General features: G+C 37.4%; 1 protein-coding gene across 2 annotated transcripts; it reads right to left on the bottom strand.

The window, feature by feature from the left end:
* Positions 1-8,672: 8,672 nt before the first annotated feature.
* LOC145132785 (respiratory burst oxidase homolog protein C-like) lies at positions 8,673-14,151 on the bottom strand. Of its 2 annotated transcripts, none has more exons than XM_079067797.1 (12): positions 13,569-14,151; positions 13,315-13,477; positions 13,172-13,220; positions 12,883-12,996; positions 12,379-12,801; positions 11,907-12,290; positions 11,710-11,805; positions 11,497-11,612; positions 11,300-11,402; positions 11,158-11,207; positions 10,174-10,682; positions 8,673-9,189 (listed from the first exon to the last, which is right to left on the bottom strand). In XM_079067797.1, exons 1-12 carry the CDS (start codon positions 13,987-13,989, stop codon positions 9,080-9,082), a joined length of 2,538 nt encoding a protein of 845 aa, XP_078923923.1. In that variant the 5' UTR covers positions 13,990-14,151; the 3' UTR covers positions 8,673-9,079. The 2 variants fall into 2 exon arrangements, with proteins under 2 accessions (XP_078923923.1, XP_078923851.1); XM_079067725.1 differs by having other exon boundaries at positions 11,158-11,210; positions 13,569-14,150.
* Positions 14,152-14,501: the final 350 nt, after the last annotated feature.

Genomic DNA, 14,501 nt, shown 5'->3' with positions numbered 1-14,501 from the left:
CAAAGAGGGTATCATCGGATGAGAACCCAGCAGATCCCCTCACGAAGGGACTGACTCGGGCTAAGCATCTCCAGCATGCTCGGAGCATAGGGCTGAAGGATGATATTAGTTTTAGTAGTTAGATAATCTTGAAATTTGTAAAATGTAATTGACATTTGATGATAAATAAAAGCTGTTATTTATGAGTAAAGTGTTGCTATCTCTTGTCAATCGTTTACTATTATTTCTTTTTGCATGTTTTGACTTCCAGAATAATTATGTTATGGTTTATATCATATTATTCAAACTCTCCACAGTCGGTCATATGTTGGAAGTAGATATGAATCAAGACTGTCATGGGTTGGCTTGTAGAGGTCTAAGATGTTAGACAAAGCGGGGCTACAGCACTCATGAGTGCTCATAAGTTCTGAGTATTGGATTCAACCCACGCTCACTTGTATCACTTCATGGAATTTATCTCGAGTGATCGTGAGACGGTAATATCATATAAGCCTTCAAACCTAGAGATATGATTTGTTGCTTATGAGTTGGTTATGCATTGATTGCACGAAAACGCATTGGTAACTCGATGTTATAAACCGTGCCTTTGTGTGTAGTTCAACAAGTAGTAGAGCAAACATATGAGTCGAAGTTTATCTGTTCCTTCTAGGATTAGAAGCGATATCTGGGCCCCTCGATGATTTTGTTTTGACCTATGTACCGGGCCCGGTCAGAACTAAATTGATGTGTTCAGTTAAGTTCTATGTGAAACAAATCGGAAATCGGGAAACAAATGCTGGACAATAAGCAAGACCATGTTCCATGTATTTGTCCGGCTGATATCTAGAACAGATGATTATATGATCACTTATCTAAAATGGCGCTTCATAGTTCAACAGAGTTTTAAGAGCTACGATTGCTGATCGGTTCCTGAAGTCATACTTGCAACTATAGTTGTTAGACTTATCCAAGTGGGAGACTGTTGGAGATAGTGTCTAAGTCCATAACTATATTTGGTATGTACTTGACCCGACCCGGCATGGTCCATTTGGGTTGCACTTCACCCGAACAATTTACGGATAATCTTTTGAGAATAGTATAAGTTATGATTTATTAATATATTATAAGTTCTAATATATTAATATAAAATCATATTATTTAATTAGTGTTGATCTATAATTAATTTAGAATTAATTTAGAGATCAAAAGTATGACTAATTAAATATGGGCTCTTGTATTTATATAGTGTGGGCTAATGCTTATTTGCAATGGGCTAGGCTTGCATGGAAAGTCCATGGATACTCCATGGAGCTTCAACCCATGGATCTCATGGAAATGAAAAGACATGGGTATTAGGGTTTACATGGATGTAACCCTAATCCACCACACTATATAAAGGAGGCTTTGGTTCTTGAAATTACACTAGTTGATGTGTGTAAACTAAGAGGGCCGATTTCAAGAAGTTTGTGACTATTCTCTCAAGTTTCCAAGTTTGTGGTGATTTGTGACTTCCATTTGAGGCATCCACATTATTGGTGCTAGGCTCTCAAACTCCAAGCAATCAACTACTACTACAAGGTAAGTAATTCTACTAGTTTTATTTGATTCAAGTACCCCATGCTATGCTAGTTAGGATAAGAACCTTGGAAAAATAATTATTTGCATGTATCTTAGTCAAACATAGATCCAAGGTTTCTAGGGTTTCATGTACACCATAGGAGTGTTAGAATGCTGAAAACCCATCAGGAACAGCAGTGGGAGCAGCAGCAGGAGCAGTAACAGCATGAACTGCCACTGTTTTTTGTTTCTTGGAGGGCTCCTGCGAAGACTGACCCTTTCGTTTGTTACCAAACTTCTTCTTCTTCCCGCCACTTTCCTTTTGTGGCTCGGAGATAGCTGCCACCTCATCCAGATCGATTCCATGATCGATTAGGGTCTGTGCCAGATCCTTGGCACTTTCAAAAGTAATCGGTCTAGCAGCCAAGACATTCCCTTTTGTTGGTTGTGTCAGTCCCCAGATGTACCTTTCGATTTTCTTGCTTTCCGGGGTGACCATTCCCGGATAGAGGAGAGCCAGATCACAGAATCTAGCGGTGTAGGCAGCGATGTCGGAACCCTTCATCTTCAAGTTCCAGAGTTCGTGTTCCAGCTTTTGCACTTCGCCCCTCGGGCAGTACTCCGCGAGCATGAGCTCCTTCAGTCTTTCCCAACCCATGGCGTTAGCCACTGGCAGGGTTAGGGTTTTGACTCGACCATTCCACCAGGTCAAGGCTCTGTCGGTGAAGGTGCAGGCGGCGAACTTCACCTTGTTTGCTTCAGAACAGACGCAAATTTCGAAGATGGATTCGATCTTCTCGAACCATCGAGTCAGGGCGATGACACCTCCATTTCCGTCGAAGGACTTGGGTTTTGCAGTCATGAGGTCCTTGTAGGAACATTCTTTTTGATGTCCCTGACTTCCACCTGGTCTCTGTGGGTCGGTTCCACCTCCAGCCCCACCAGCATTCACTTGTGCCATTGCTGCAGTCACGGCGGCGGTAACTGCTGCCTGAAACATGACAGGGTCGAACTGAGGAGGTGGTGGTGGTGGCGGAGTGTCATCGTTTCTTCTGATGGGTCTTGGTCGAGGAGGCATCTCGTTCTAGAAAACAGTCAGGAAGAAGAGGACGGTAAGTCCTCGAGATATATATAAAACAAAATATATCTCATCCTGAAATTAAGAGTATACTACCGCTGCGATAAGCACAGAAAGGTTACTAACGCAAGTAAGTTATCGCTTAAGGGAGAAAAGGTAACAACACTTAGAGTGAATCTGTATACTGAGTTTGGCTCTAGCGAAAATACTCCTATAGTATTTTATGTGGGATGATTTTGGTAAGTTTTAGGCCTGCTGTAATACCACAGTCACTCCCAAGCACATGTTGGTCATGTCTCGACTGAATATAGTTGATCAGGCTATATTCACCCTAGACATGATTACATAACTGCCCAGGTTTAACCGCAACGTTCCAGCATCCAAATACTTTTGTTCTGTTCTACTAGTGACACGAATTTTGTTATGTATGCATGCCCGTATACTTTTTTTTTTTAAAAAAATACTTTATATTTTGAAAGTATACTTTTAGCGTAGAGCACTTAGGCCCCCTAGTGTTTATAGTTGTATACCACGTAAGGTTCGGTATACTAGTTCGCTATAAACAATGGATCTGATACCAATCTGTCACACCCCAAAACCAGAATGGCGGAAACGTTCTGGGGTGGAGGACGTCATGTGTAGCATCACAACCAATGAATAATAGCAATCATAGCAACACAACCAGTACAATGAATACTAAAATAAAAATGTTTACATCAGTTTGAAACTTTGTCTGAAACTTTGTTTGAATTACATTCAATAGCTTTGTATAGTATAAACTTAAAACTCTTATTGCTCCAGTTCCGCGAAAATCCAGCAAGTACCTGTCTACTGATTTCCTGAGAATACAAGCAGTTTGAAAGAGTATCAGCATAAAGCTGGTGAGTTCATAAGCGGTGGTTTGTAGTGAAAATCATTGGTGAGTTCGTAAAATATTAGTATAGTTCCAAGAAAATCTGATATTTTCTTTAGTGACAAAGTAGTGTTTTCAATTCTGTATAAAACCGTGAATGTTTGGTCACTGAAAACTGTAGTGATATGCGAAATTATTACTTCATGTGACTAGCTAATGCTAATCATGATGTAATAGTATTTCGTGCGTGAAAACCATTGTATGCTTGTTTCTGTTTGAAAACCTTGAAAGTTCTCCAGTTGTAGTGTGTATTAGTTCTATTTAATGTAAATAAAACTGTTGAAGAGTGTTAAGTTGTAAACTAAATGTGATTTATACATATTGTGAGTCGTATAACCATGCTTGATATGACTAGAGACCTTTCCAACGTTCTTCAGGCGTCGAGTAAAATGACATTTGTCACCCTAGGCATGCCTGCCCAACTGTAGCTAGCAGTTCGTGTGTGGGATTGTCAGTCCCGAATAGATCTATTCACAAATCTCACGCTCTCCCTCCAGGAGACTCTGGTTATATAGTGGTAGGATTTATCCCTGTACACCTAAGGGTACAGTAGTGAAGTAGCGCCTCACAGTATCGTACAATCTAGTTTACATGTAGTGTAGTAGCGTTCTACCATAGTGAAAATCCGTATGTATATCATATGTAGTGATAATTACAGTTATGAAAAGCCATGATAAAGTAATGATGTATCTGCAAACTGTTTCTGTCTTAGCGCATATGTTTAGTAGTGAAAGTTTCTGTACTTGTTATGTTTAGAAAAATCCCAAACTATATCGATTATAGTTTGCATGTTTAGTGAATAGCGTATCCGGAAAACTATGCAATTTTAGTGGAAACGTCCCTTATGCTCAACACAGTACAAAAGGGTTAAAGTATGAGGTTTGCATGAGTTTTTGAAAACATTTATGTTTAGCTTGTATTCCCCCCCCCCCTTAAAACATTGAAGATATGGAAAAATGTAGGGGTATGAACTCATAGTTCTTGCGTGAAAGCGCTGACTGAAATGAAGATCCTCCAGTTGTTGCACGTGACACTTAACGAAATCCTATTATCAAATAAATACATATATGTATCTAAATTAGCGCTTTCGTTAGATAAAGTGTTAGAAGAACACTTGTATTCGGTTGAGGAATGTTACCGGGACTTGATCGAATCGACGAAAGTGGGTTTTCAGCCAAAAGCACCACTTAAAAAGTGTTTACGGCCGTGAACAAGGGTTTACGGTCGACTGATAGTTTACGGCCATGAACAGGGTTTACGGCCGTGAACTGGGGTTTACGGTTTCTGAAGGCTTGGTGAGTTTACGGCTGTAAACTCAAGAACAGGGCTTACGGTCTTTGAAGGCTTGAACCGTAAACTCAAGAACAGTGTTTACGGTCTTTGAAGATGGACCGTAAACTCAAGAACAATGGTGCTGATTTCGAAGAGATAGCGTTTCCAGACGTTCCGAAGTGGCTCCAAACGGTGTTTCTCGATGTTTTCCCGAAGTTTGAAGGTGTTTTTAGGTGTTTTTAGGTGTTTACGGTCAAGGTTCTTAGAGAGAGAAGGAGAGAGTTTTTCGGCCAGAAGTGTTCAAATGAAGGTGGAGGTCTCGTATTTATAGGGGTTTTGTGGTCGGTGGTGGGGTTCACTCTTTGCTGGCCGTAAACAGGTATACGGCCGTAAACGAGTTTACGGTCGTAAACGAGTTTACGGCTGTAAACTCACTTAGGCCGGATTTGATTGATTTTTCGAGATATTCGGGTTTCTGCGCGATTTTTGGTTCCGACTCGTAAATAATTTAATTATATATATAACTAGATTATTTTCTAAACCAAGAAGTTTGACGGAAAGGTTAATGAATTTGAAATTTTATTAACGGAAATCGCGTAACGGAAACGGACAAAGTTTCAGGATGTGACATAAAATCTTGCACCTTTCTTGTTATTTTGCTTAGATCGTGTAAATATGGACGATTAGGGTTTCTTCCACCATTGTTGGGACTTTGTATGCATAAGGTCTCTCTTAAGGCCTAGACTTCAGATCTGGACCTTGAGAGGTCCAGAGAGTCCAAAGATTATAGCTTTATTTAACCATAGAAGAGTTATTGTGGTTAATCATCCTTGTTAGAGTTATATTGGCATTATGAGCCTTATATGCTATGTTTAAACGTAAAGCTTGCAGCTTTACGTGACAATCGACCCTTAGGATGGTAGATCTAGTGTTTGGGGTGATGGATCTGCCTTAAATCGTTTGAATGAGGAATCTGGTCGAAGGGACTCGCCGAGTCCATGGCCTGACTCGACGAGTCGGTGAGGGGTTGTCCCGATGGGTTGATTGAGTGATAACTCGGCGAGTTGGGGGTCAACTCGACGAGTTGAGCTAGACTTTTGAGACTTCTGAGGATACGAGGGGACTCGACGAGTCGCAAGAGTGCACTCGACGAGTTGGGTCAAACTTGGACTGTTGACTCGAGTGTTGACTTCTGTTGACTCTGGGGGTTCTGGTCAACATGAGTAATAAGGACCATGGAGGGGTAAAATGGTCTTTTATCCACTTCAAAGAGTTAGAAAGAGAAAGAATAGCCTTCGGTTGTTTGAATTGTGAAAAGAGTATTAATTAGTGATATTCATCCCTTGTGTTAGGCGGAGGCTAGTTCGAGATTCGGGTGCGAGGTTATTTACTTGCTGCTTGTCAGGTGAGTCTTCTCACTATACTTTACCTAGAGTGGTAATTATGTGTGACCAGAGGGTCTTATGTGCTTGCTTGAGTTACGCATGATTGTATGATATGTATTGTATGTTATATTGTTGTTGCTTAAACCGGACCGAAGGGTCCAACGAACTATGAGGCCAGAGGGTTCTCAATCAGACCAGACCGGAGGGTCCAACGAGCTAGATCGGACCAGAGGGTCCAACGAGCTACGGGACTGGAGGGTCCCGCTGAGACACATAGACCGGAGGGTCTTACTGGGTATAGCCTCGAGTGGCGAATTGTTGTATGTGGTATTTTGGGGAACTCACTAAGCTTCGTGCTTACCGTCTTATGTGTTATGTGTTTCAGGTTCTTATCAGGATCGCGGGAAGGCGCCGACTTGATTGTACACACATCTGAGTTGGAGATATGTCTTTGGAGGATCCTGGAGTTGTGATAAACAATTTTGAAATGTGTTGATAATTTGATACTTGTGATTTTGAGAAAATGCGACATGTGGTTTATTGTGTTTTAAAATGAAAAATTTGGTTTGAAATTTACGGTGTTACAGCGACCTTGTCTACCAATGAATGATATCTTTCATTTGTGTTTATACTACTTAGGGGATGACATCTTTTAGGGGATGATATCTTTCATTTAGGGGGATGATATCTTTCATTTGTGTTTATACTACTTAGGTGAGGTGTTAGTTAAAAAATTGATTCATTCACATGATATACAACACCTCATAACTATTATACAAGTCACCAAAATATATATTTTATATGGATGTGATAGTTTGTATTATTTACTTCTTGTATTTACTTTATTTTAGCATTTTTAGTTCTTTTTATTGTTTTTGCATTACACATTTTATCCTTTTTTTATCTTGGATCATATCAGGTAATTTTTTTTTCTTTTTCATGAGGTATTTGGAGCCTCGTTGCAGTCTCAGATTATCTTGTTGCTAAGTTGTTGGGCTTTGTGGACCTTCTAGGAGCTATTAGGCTTTGCTGGATCCATATGGGAGTTTTTAGGCTTGATGTGTTGAAGACTTGGATGGGTCATGGATTCTTGGATATGGGTTTGGACTATCTATTCAAGTGCTAGAAGATAATTTGATCAAATTTGAATCATGAGTGGTGTGAAGGGGACCAAAGGAATCTTATATAGTAGATTGGAGTAGTGGAGGTATCAACCAATGACATTTCAGCATCCTGTGTGGGGGTGAGGTTCTCACCCGCGCAGATCTATGTGGGTACCTGCATAACTGCATTACCGGGTGCATTTTGGTCATTTGGCTTATCATTTACCTTGGAGGTTAGGTCTTGCAGCCCCTAGATCGAAATTAGACACCATCGGAGCAGTTTTTGGGCAATTTTGAAGAGCAAGAAGCATTCATCATCTCATTCTTCTAATATTCTCATAATCTTTGATATTTAAACACATTTGTGATTATTGTTTTGTTGCCATGAGTGGCTAAGTAGTTTATTTTGGTTGACTTGGGCTAAAGCCCCTGAATATTTGTGAGTTTTGAAGGATTCAAATTTGTTTGTTATTTAGCTCATGTATACATAGTTCTTCATTCTTATGTTTGTTTAATACTTTTGTTCATGAGCTTGGTATTTGATGAGTAATTGTTAGTCATTTTATTTGATTAAGTAAATGATCATCGAATTGAATTGGTATGGAACAAGAGCTTTATGATAGTAGAAATCATCTTTAGCTTGTGGGTCATGACTCATTTATGGATGTGTAAACATTGACATCCTCTTGGAATTGTGAATTCCTTCATTCTTAAGGCTAATCAATTTTCTTGGATTCAACTGCTTCAACTAGATCCTTGACTTTGATTAAGAAGGAGTGTTATGGGCTTCCCCAACCTCCATACTAATTTTGAGGATTTTTTGTATGTCATGCTTCATGATTGCTATAACCAATTTGGGTTGAATGATAAGCCTACAGATTGAATCTTAATGATAAACAAACAAGTATTTATGGTGGTGAATTGCTTTAGTTGACCAATTTTTTCTCATATTTGAGCATCTCACCATCTTGTTTAATTGCAAACATGTAGTGTTTTCAAGTCTTTTAGTTTTCAAACAAATCACCCTCCCTCCTCCCCCTCTTTAGTTTAATTTTAGTTGTTTAGCTTTATTTCACTTATTCATTTGGATTGCATTGATAATTGAATACAACAATTTCTCCGTGGATTCGATCCGATTTTTACGATTATATTACATTTTATTTGCAATCAAAATTGTGTAATTTTCTTGGTGGCTTGACATCCCACCAAGTTTTGGCACCGTTTGCTTAATTGTATCTTCAACCCATTCTTTCCATTACTTTTGTTGGGTTTAATTTCTAACATATCTTAAGTCAATACTCAGATGACTAGTTAGTTGATATTTCTTTTTCATTTCCTGCCACCTACAACCTATTACATCATAAACATTTCTTAACAACACACAATTAAATAAAGAAACAAATTTAATATATTCGACGATAACCCAACTGCCATGATGAAAGGATGATACACACCATTAGTGTAGCATCTTGCTTTCTTTATTCCCTCCAATGAAATGGTAATTTGTTTTCCTTTTATGAGAACTTCTCCACTATTATACCTTTGCTGGCTGCAGCCATAGCAATCATAGGTGGTGGTGTCTCTATATTCCTTGCATTATTCATTTAAGCTCTCATATTTTATTAAAACAAATTGAAAAAATAATACATTATCTTTAAGTATAGCGGCATTGATCTTCAAATCTCTGTACAGAGAGGAGAGATGAGGGGTATAATTTTTATACTAGTTAAGGGTTTGATTTGATTCATTTCTTGAGGTCTTTAGATGGGAAAAAAGAGGAAAAAAAACTTTCTTAGAAGTTCTCTTTGTGAAAGTCAAATTTTGTTGACGTCTTGTGTGAGAAATCATGAGCTAGTTGTTTCAGCTTTTGTGTTGGTGCTGGCGCTCCACAATAGAACACTCCTGTGGATATTCATAGACAAACGTTAGAAAACATTACATATGATCACATGATGCAATTACAAGAACTTGTTTTTCTATCATATATGAGGAGATCATACTCTATTCTTAATTGACACACTACACGCATTGTCTTGTGGAAAGATAGAATTAGAAGAGAAAAAACAGCTTTTCAATATCATGATTTCTCTATTGACGACATGCATGCACGTTTGTTTTTTGAACGTGCCAACAACCATTTGGACATGGGAAAAACAACCCCGCTCTACTTAACCTTTGTTTGATAACCAATACCAACTTGCCAATTAAATACTTGGTGAAATAACAACATTATGCTAACTAATTTTGAATCTTGTGTTTTTGTATTCCTACTTTTTTGACCTTTCTTTGTCAATGTTAATGAAACTAGGTGTAAAACTCATGTATTACATGAGTTTATTTGAAAGAAAAATTAAACATAAAATTCTAAACATTTAAGAAGTTTGAATTTATAAGAAAAGTGAGAAAAATATTGAATTATAAAAATTAAAGTGTTTTTTTTTTCTTTTTTTAAATTTAAACTAATAATTTAAGTAAATAAATAAATAAAATTAATGAATCTTTAATTTAGTAATTTTAAAATTAGAAGGAAAGTTTATTAATGGAATTGATATGCATTTATTATTGCATTTAAATACTATTTGGATTTAATAAAATGAAAAAACCATAAAATAACATATGGAATAAAAATTAATTTAAAATAACCACAAAATTACATGTGGCAAAATAAGTGACAATGTGAGATGTGGCAAAAATATCTTTATTTATTAGGGAGGATTCGTTTAGCATTAAATTAAGGAATCCCCATTTACTATAAATGTTGTAATTTAGCTTTTTAAGGCCCAGCAATATACATACACGCCTTTAATTATACGAACATTTGAGTATATCTCAACAAAAATGAACAATGAGAATGAATTTGCGCACAAATTAAAGGGACGTACTGACCTATTCTGGAACCGGTGTGTTTAAGAGCGATGTGCTTGTACACCTCGGGCCAGTCCGGTTTGGCAAAATGAGTCTTAACACGAGTATCCGAGACAACATCAACTCCCTTTTTAGCATGATAAAGTGACTGAAGCATAGTAATTAGAGCAGACCTGGCGTCACCTTCCTCATAAACACTTGTGCAATAATTATGCATCTCAATGACACCATTTTTATCCATTTCACCAGCCTCGTTCATAATGCCTTTAAACCAGTCGAATGAACCCTGTTCCCTAGTCACCCAATAGAAGTAAGCACTTGTTGGTCCTGATTTATTCTTTTGTACTAGTGTACCATTTTCCAAGGCACTCGCATCCTCTTCTTTGGCTTTCATGTTATTCACAATCTCTTTCACAATACTGATCATAGGGGTTGCTCCTATTCCTAACCCCACTAGTAACACCACGTCATATTTCTTGTAGTCTTGTGATGGTGCTCCATATGGACCGTCGATTAAAAGTTTTGGGTACCTGTAAAAAAAAAATTTCAACTAGGTAATTAGCTTTTTTTTTTTTTGAACCGGCAAATACAAATATTATAATCTACTCCTTAACTAACACCTAATTTCACCTATGTCCACCACGGGACTTGAACCCTGGACCTCAAGGAGGGAGGACACCACCTGATACCGCTGGGCTAGAAACCCTTTAGGTAATTAGCTATGTGGGTGAAGAAAATCATGTTTCATATCCACATGCATAATTGGACCACATTTAACCAATAGGCTGTACTGCCAATTAATTAACTTTCTCTAATTAATATATTAAATTAATGTTCTTGATTGCAAGGTGTACACAAAATAGTCAAGGTTTTAGGTGCAAATTAAGAAGGTGGCATATATTATGCTTTTATATATATACTAAACAATAAGGACTATTAGATGGTAATTCATTTCTCGTAATTTATTAATTTGGAAGCTTTCTAGAAAGAGTTGAAGTCGCTTACGTTCGATTTTCACCTTGGCCATCAAGTCCACTTTTTCCATTAGGCAGAGGCTGCTATATACCACCAAAACACACATGTTAAACATAAACTAATTAACTCGCGTGTCATAAAGTAATAGTAATAATATTAACACGTCGTGTACCTCGGAAAAAACTGTTTTTAGCTGTCCAGTCCAATCACCGAGAGTCCGGATATGAACGCTCAGGTAGTCATCACCAGGAGCAGATGTGATGGAAAATGGGTGCCTGTGGACATGCATGTATTAATCATTAACTTCACTTAATTTTTATTTATATATATCACTTAATATGAATTTAAAAGCCGTATATAGCCACTCACCATTCAAATGGGGAGACAGCAACACATTTGACAAACATGTATTGCCCACTCTTGTATTTAAAGCCTTGTGGCTTCGACATATGAAGTGCCAATACATTTCCAGGATAATTTGCCACCTTTAACGTACAATATTATCATTTAATATATCATCTTATTGTGAATATATGAAAAAAAAATCTGAATTAAATTTAACCCGTGTAATAAAAACTATACCTTAAGTATTTTGACCGACTCGACACTAGATCGAAACGCTCTTATTAATCTCTCACATGCATAGATCAAGATTGGTACAGCCAAGTACATCCATGTCTGCATATGATCAAAAGTTGATTTAGTACAAAGATATGGTAACAAAGACAAATTTATATTATATAAGATATATATGAATCAATCATAGAAGAACTAATTACCGTTTTCTTGTACCATTCCTTTGTGAGGTAAAGTTTGATACCATGAACTATGAGCAGCGTGTAAACAATGACAAAGAGATGATGGGTGTACCAAAACGCATTAAACCCAGTGAGTTTCTTTAGAAACGATGGTAGTTTGAGCTTGTTTCGTCTTAACCATGGTGTTGCCAGTGTAAAAGCTATCATCATTAGCACTAACATTATGATTCCCGTATACCCTTCAACTTCCTTCACAAAATGCCAGTAGTTCTTGGCTTGATCCCCGAAATACTGTTGCATTGGTTTATACTCTTCCTCTGTCGCGTGAATTAGCCTCGGGAAATCACACGTTAAATGCGAAATCGCATGTAACCCAACTCCAATTGAAATCGCCACCCCAATTACCTACATCATTATCGATTTTAGTATTTATAAAACCATAAGTTTAGTAAAAAGTAAAAACCATTTATAAAATATATATTATTATACTCACTTTGTGGAAATTGAGATTATCATCGAATGGAACAGCAATACCCAACCGGGTCTTGTTCCTAAGCCAAGTAATCGTGTTTCGACAAACAGGTAACAAAATAATCGCCATGTTTAATTTTAAGGTCTCGGCTGATCCTTTAGCAATACAGACACAAGCACCGAGCACTTTATAGACTGCTCGGTTCTTGTACTGAATATACTTCCATATAAACAAAGTAACCATAACTACTGTCCAAAGTACAATCACCCAACATCTCTGCCAATTATCCAGTAAAAAGAACCTGAAATCTCCATACCATCTCCTAATGGGATTACCACTTCGCGTGGTTTTCAGCTTTTGGTTCAACATTTCGCTTAGGTTTCGGTTTTCTCCTATCATGTTGTGTGTTTGTGCTTGTAGCAATAGCATCTCCAAATTCTCAATCTGTTTAACCTCTTTTCCATTAATCATCATATATATAACCAATTAATTAACTATCTAATGTGTGTATATATATAATCTTACCATGATGTAACCGAGGTTTTCCGGGTCTAACTCTTCCATGATCATAGCGGCGTATTCATCTGCTTGTTTTTTAATATTTGATAACTTGTTAGCTGAAGCACTAAGGCTGATAATCTGCATCATGGGTATAGAATATTAGAATATAGAATATTAATAATCATGCATTTGGAATTTTGGACAAAATATTCTAATCTACCATGCACCCTTAAACTTCTTTTATTTATTGTTCTTGTTGATGAGTGCAAATTTTGACAAAATTAAAAATATATATACGTATTCCGTAATGTACCTTTCTGACTTCGTCTTCTGTGATCCTACCATCTCCATCTCTATCAACCCTGCATTTTTATATATATGTCTACGTATAATTCCCACCTAACAAAAATATGTGAATAAATACAGATCAGATTAAATAATTGATCTAATACTCACATGTCAAAGAAAGTCCGTAGTCTTGAATCAAAACTCTGATCAGATATTTGGTCCCAAAACTCCTTCAGTTGTGCTTTGTTAATCGAGTCACCTGTTATATTTCTCCTTAGAGCTAGTGAATTAAATAGCTCTCCGGCGAACTCTTTGGACTCTTTGTTCATGCCTGACAAATTAAAATAGATTAAAAAATAAAAAGAATCCTAATTATTCAAAAATATGAAGAACATGCATGGATGGATGGAGTTATTAATTACCAATGCATTCCCCGAAAAGCGACCGTGGAAGTAAGCCATTGGTGGTGGCTGTGAGATCGTCAAATCGCTTCTCTAAGACGGCCCACGGCGTAGCTCCGTCGGTCTTGCTAATGAACTTGAGCCCCTTGAGAGCATAAGTTGCGACGGGCTTACTCCTGTCTAACCGACCCATGGGTCGTCGTTTCGACAAGGTTGTCAACTGCTTCAACACCGACGACACCGGCCGGATCCTCGACGAAGCATTTTGCACCACCGACGACCTCTTCTCCAACCCTTTAGCTAACACATTCAGCTGCTCTGGATCGTCCACGTCAGCTCCGCCGGCCGTCGCCACGCTCTGTACTACCACCGAGTCGTCACGGACGTTCAAAGTGATTTCCGACAACCGGGTTCTTCCGTCATCTGTACCCATCTTTTGCATTTACTTCGAACTAATCAGATTGAAAATCAAAAGGGGGAGTGAATTCTGAAGAGGGTAGATGTTTTAGGTATAATCACGAGAGAAATTGAAGAATAATATATTGTTCTTGGGGAAAATGAAGGAGGAGAGGCCTCCTACTTAGGTTATCTGATCAGCTGGCAGCTGCTCATATGAACATCTTTCAACAACCATAACTGTATCTTCGTTGGCATCCACATTGTTTAATTTATTCATTTTATATTTGTTCTAAATTTCTAACAAATCCTAATTATTATTTATATTTACAACCTAACAATAATAAAATGCACATTGCATACCATTTCATATATTTAACAAACTTTATTATTTTCTTTATCATTTTATATTAATAGTACATAATTGACAAAAATAATAATAATATGTTCTTCACATTTATATGGTTAAGAATAAGAATTGTTATCGATGGTTTGTTATTATAATGACATCTTGGACTATGTCGTAATAATTTTAAATTATAGTTCTAATCTTATGAG

This window comes from Lactuca virosa, chromosome 1 (genome assembly GCF_052849685.1).
Source record: "Lactuca virosa cultivar CGN04683 chromosome 1, Lactuca_virosa_CGN04683_v6, whole genome shotgun sequence".
In the NCBI taxonomy this organism is placed as follows: domain Eukaryota; kingdom Viridiplantae; phylum Streptophyta; class Magnoliopsida; order Asterales; family Asteraceae; genus Lactuca; species Lactuca virosa.
The sequence above is the reverse complement of the archived record's forward strand: the minus strand, read 5'-3'. Positions and strand labels throughout refer to the sequence as shown.